We start from the raw sequence: 5,000 nt of genomic DNA on the forward strand, positions 1-5,000 counted from the left end.
GTTATTATTGGCGTCTTGTATAGACCTCCTAACCTTAGCATTGAGCAGACTGATTCCCTAATTCATGAAATTCACAGAGCGTCCCAGTACAAAAACGTTGTAATCATGGGAGATTTTAACTATAGAAACATTGACTGGGAAACTTTAATAGGAGATCATGAAGCGAAACAATTCCTAGATGTGGTGCAGGATAATTTCCTAAAACAAATGATTACCGATCCTACGAGGGGACAAAATACCCTGGACTTAATTCTAACAAATAATGAGCACCAAATTAGCAGCATAATAGTGGGCGATAGTCTAGGCTTTAGCGATCATCAAGAAATAAGATTTAATATTATTTGGGAAAAAATAAAAAGTACAAATAACGTTCAAGTACCAGACTTCAGGAAAGCAAACTTTGACAATATAAAAACCTATTTGAAATTGAATACGAAAAACAATCCGGACGTTTCAAACATTCTTGATTCTCGTTGCGGGGCTGATAATCAGAAGTGGGTCAAGGAGGATACGCGTACCTTGGGTCAGGTCTGGGTCAAAGAGAGAACTACGCATACCTTAAGTCAGGTCTGGGTCAAAGAGAGTGATGCGCGTGCCTTGGGTCAGGTCGATTCGGGGCGACGGCCCAAAAATCAGGTCAGTAAATCTGGCAGATCTAATTATTAATGCACAAAACACATTTATCCCCCTAAAGTCAATACGAAAAAATAGTAATACTCCCAAATGGATGACGGACAGATTGAAACATGAGATCGGAATTAAAAGAGGACTTTACGTAAAAATAAAAAAACGGGGAATCACACCTTAGATCAAGATATAACGAAATGGCAAAGCTGGTTAAAAGGAATACACGTTCAGCGAAACGTAATTATGAAATCAAGGTTGCCAGTCAAGCAAAATCCAACCCAAAGGGTTTCTTTCACCTCTATAGAACAAAAAATAAAGAAAGAATAGGACCAATTAAAAACGATGAAAATGTCATGATAGAATCGGAAGAAAAAATGAGTGAGGAGTTTAACAATTATTTTCTATCGGTGTTTACTAATGAGAGGTTAGATAAAGTACCTGACTGTGATCCGATTTTCAGAGGGGATGAAGAAAATAGCCTAACTAATATCAGCATTAGTAAAGAAGAAGTTATCAAGCAGATTGACAGACTTAAAGCTACAAAATCTCCGGGTCCGGACGAAATTTTTCCAAGAATGCTTAAGGAGTGTAGATTTGAAATCTGCGACCGGTTAACTGAAATATTCAATAAATCGGTAGACACTGGTTCTGTTCCAACTGCTTGGAGGCAGGCAAACGTTGTTCCTGTTTTTAAGAAGGGAGATAGATCGACCATATGCAACTACAGGCCAATCAGTTTGACGTCGGTTATAGGAAAGATGCTTGAATCAATAATAGTAAATAGACTCAGAGAACACATTGAAGGGCATAATTTAATTCGTGATTCACAGCATGGTTTCTCCAAAGGTAAGTCATGCGTAACTAATCTTCTATCCTTTTACACTAAGGTATATAAGGCATCAGACAACAATGAAAATTACGATGTTATTTACCTTGACTTTAGCAAAGCGTTCGACAAAGTGCCACACCAGAGACTACTAAATAAAATCAAAGCCCATGGCATAGGAGGAAAAGTGTTAGAATGGATTAGAGCTTGGATTAGTAACAGAAAACAGCGGGTCACCATAAATGGAATAAAATCTAGGTGGGGCAATGTTACTAGCGGGGTCCCCCAGGGCTCGGTTTTGGGTCCCTTATTGTTCATTATGTATATAAACGACTTAGACGATGGGTTAAATAGTGATGTTAGTAAGTTTGCGGACGACACTAAAATAGGACGCCTAATTAGGTCAGGAGAAGACGCCCAGATTCTGCAGGATGATCTTGATAAACTGTTAACATGGTCGGTGAAATGGCAAATGAACTTCAATATCTCTAAATGTAGCGTGTTAAACGTAGGGCTACACAACCCCGAAAATAGATACAACTTAGATGACACGTTTTTAGAAAAATCTGAGTGCGAGAGGGACTTGGGAGTTCTGGTGAGTCCGGACCTTAAAACCAGGAAGCAGTGCATTAGCGCCAGAAATAAAGCAAACAGTGCATTAGGCTTCATTGCTAGGACGGTAACAAATAGAAGTGCAGAGGTAATTATTAAACTCTATCTAGCAATAGTTAGACCCATCCTGGACTATGCGGTACAATTTTGGTCTCCGTCCTACAAAATGGACATAAATTCACTAGAATCAGTACAGAGAAGAATGACCAAAATGATACAAGGACTCGGAAATTTGCCTTACGAAGAGAGGCTTAGGCACCTAAACTTACACTCTCTGGAAAGACGCAGAGTGCGGGGTGATCTAATAGAAGTGTTCAAGTGGATCAAAGGCTATAACAAGGGTGATGCAAACAAGGTCATCATAATAAAACAACAGGGCAGGACTCGCAGTAATGGGTATAAACTGGACAAATTTAGATTTAAGAAGGTAATAGGCAAGAATTGGTTTACAAATAGGGTGGTCGATGAATGGAATAAACTTAGTAACCACGTAGTAAGCGCTGAAACTATCAGTTGTTTTAAAAAACGATTAGACAACTTTATGGATGGGGACGACAGGTGGTGATGGATACGGAGCTGCCTAGTGTAGGCCTTATGGTCTTTTGCAGTCTCCTTTATTTCTTATTTCTTATGTTCTTATGTTATGTAATAACTATTTGAAAGTATCCATAACGGCTGCACTTAGCCAGGTGTAATTTGGTACACTTACGCACCCTTTCACGAGGAATCTATATCTGTGCTTTAAAGTCTGCAACCTAGAACTTAATCCTAGACTAGTGTTCCCAACTGTAAATTTGTTTATATAAGAACATAAGAATGAAGGAGGTTAGAAGAGACCATGAGGCCTACATTAGGCAGTTCTATGTCTGTTACCATATTTCATTCCCATCCATAAAGTTGTCTAACCGTTTCCTAAAACAACCGATAGCTTCAGCGCTCACTACATGGTTACTAATTCTATTCCATACGTTGACCAGTTCTTGCCTATTTTCATTATTAAATCTAAAATTGTCCAATCTAGATTCATTAATCCGAGTCCTGCCCTGCTGTCTTAGTATGATGACCTTATTTGCGTGACCCTTGTTAAAGTCTTTGATCCAATTGAACACATCTATTAGATCACCCCGCACTTTACGTCTTTCTAGAGAGTGTAGGTTAAGGTGCCTAAGCTTCTCTTCGTAAGGTAAACTTCTGAGCCCATGTATCATTTTAGCCATTCTCCTCTGTACTGATTCTAGTGAAATGATGTCCATTCTATAAGACAGAGACCAGAACTATACCGCATAGTCAAGGATGGGTCTAACTAACTTCAGGTAGAGTTTGATAAATACCTCTGCACTTCTATTCGTAACCATCCTAGCAATGAAACATAATGCTCTGTTAGCTTTACTCCTAGCGTTAATGCACCAGAACTCCCAAGTCTCCCTCGCACTCAGTTTTCTCTAAAAACGTGTTACCTAATCTATATCTGCTTTCGGGGTTGTGTAGCCCAACGTTTAAGACGCTGCACTTTGAGATATTGAAATCCATTTGCCATTTCACTGACCATGTGAACAATTTGTTAAGGTGTTCCTGCAGAATCTCGGCGTCTTCTCCTGACCTAATTAGGCGTCCTATTTTAGTGTCGTCCGCAAACTTACTAATATCACTATTAATCCCATTGTCCAAGTCGTTTATAAACATAATGAACAATAAGTGATCCTCAACCGAGCCCTGGGGAACTCCACTAGAAACACTCCTCCATTTGGATTTCACACCATTTATGGTGACCCGCTGTTTTCTGTCTCTGATCCAAGCTCTAATCCATTCTAACACTTTTCCTCCTATGCCATGGGCTTTAACTTTAGTATTCTCTGGTGGAGCACCTTGTCGAACGCTTTGCTAAAGTCAAGGTAAATAACGCCTTATATACTTTAGTGTAAAAAGATAGAAGATTAGTCACACATAACTTAGTCTTGGAGAAACCATGCTGTGAGTCATGAATCAAATTATGTCTCTCGATGTGATCTCTAATTCTCTCTATATGGAAAAATTGATGGAAAGCTAAAAAAAATCAGGAGAAAAAAATTGGGTAATCCTAATACTCGTGGTGTTCTACTGAATTATCGGAGGGTAACTGTCGACTTACCCAGACAGTACCCGGACTGGAGAAGGACCGGGTGAGCGATGCCGGTGATCAATCGGGCCGCGGATACGGTGAAGAAGGTCGGGAGCCAAGCCGCTACGATGCAGGAGACAACGAAGACGACCGTCCCTACGGTGAGGACCTTCTTTCGTCCAAACCTGGGGAAACAAGGACATTGTAGTGTTCTGTAGCCAACACGTGTAGTTACCCCTATAAGACTCGTGACCGCCAAGCACAGGACAAAACTATAGTCACCCCTTAGAACATGCATTCAATTAATTTTATTTGATATAAATAATAATAATCATTATAGTAACTTCATTTATTTTGTAAATAAAATAAATAATATCCCTTTGTATCCTGTAACAAGGCTATATATGTACCATAAGAATATTTTAAATGATTACATACTCAACACAAAGAATCCAGATTTTCGTCACCATTTTTGGACATACTATCATCGACATTTTCAATAAACAGACATCTTTCATAACTCTTACTTCCTTCCATTTCACTCTTTCCTTCGACTAATCCCCTAAACCCCCACTCCCTCCCTCTCCCCATCTTATCTATCCTACCCTCTAACTAACTAACTAATAAACAGAGACCAGTCATGGAATTGACTTTAAATATCCTAGCTTCTTTAAGGAAGAGTACCAGCTGTTTGCACTGTACACGGCAGTGTTTATCCCAAGGGTGCATAAGGGTAAATATACCGCGGCGATCTTTTGATCTTACGGGTACATTCCGATGAGAACACCACCAGCCGTCGGCGCAGAGTACGGAAGTGCTCATTCCAAATGTGCCAAA

At 39.6% G+C, this 5,000-nt stretch overlaps 1 protein-coding gene across 2 annotated transcripts in view; it reads right to left on the reverse strand.

The window, feature by feature from the left end:
* Window positions 1–5,000, reverse strand: part of LOC143035832 (organic cation transporter protein-like) — an 81,157-nt gene that overhangs the window by 33,324 nt on the left and 42,833 nt on the right. For both annotated transcript variants that reach the window (XM_076202869.1, XM_076202870.1), the window contains exon 6: window positions 4,194–4,348. In XM_076202869.1, the coding sequence (XP_076058984.1) occupies window positions 4,194–4,348 (155 nt within the window). The remainder of the gene's footprint in view (window positions 1–4,193; window positions 4,349–5,000) is intronic.

Source organism: Oratosquilla oratoria, chromosome 19, assembly GCF_046742065.1.
Source record: "Oratosquilla oratoria isolate Oo_2021 chromosome 19, ASM4674206v1, whole genome shotgun sequence".
NCBI classification, from domain to species: Eukaryota; Metazoa; Arthropoda; class Malacostraca; order Stomatopoda; family Squillidae; genus Oratosquilla; species Oratosquilla oratoria.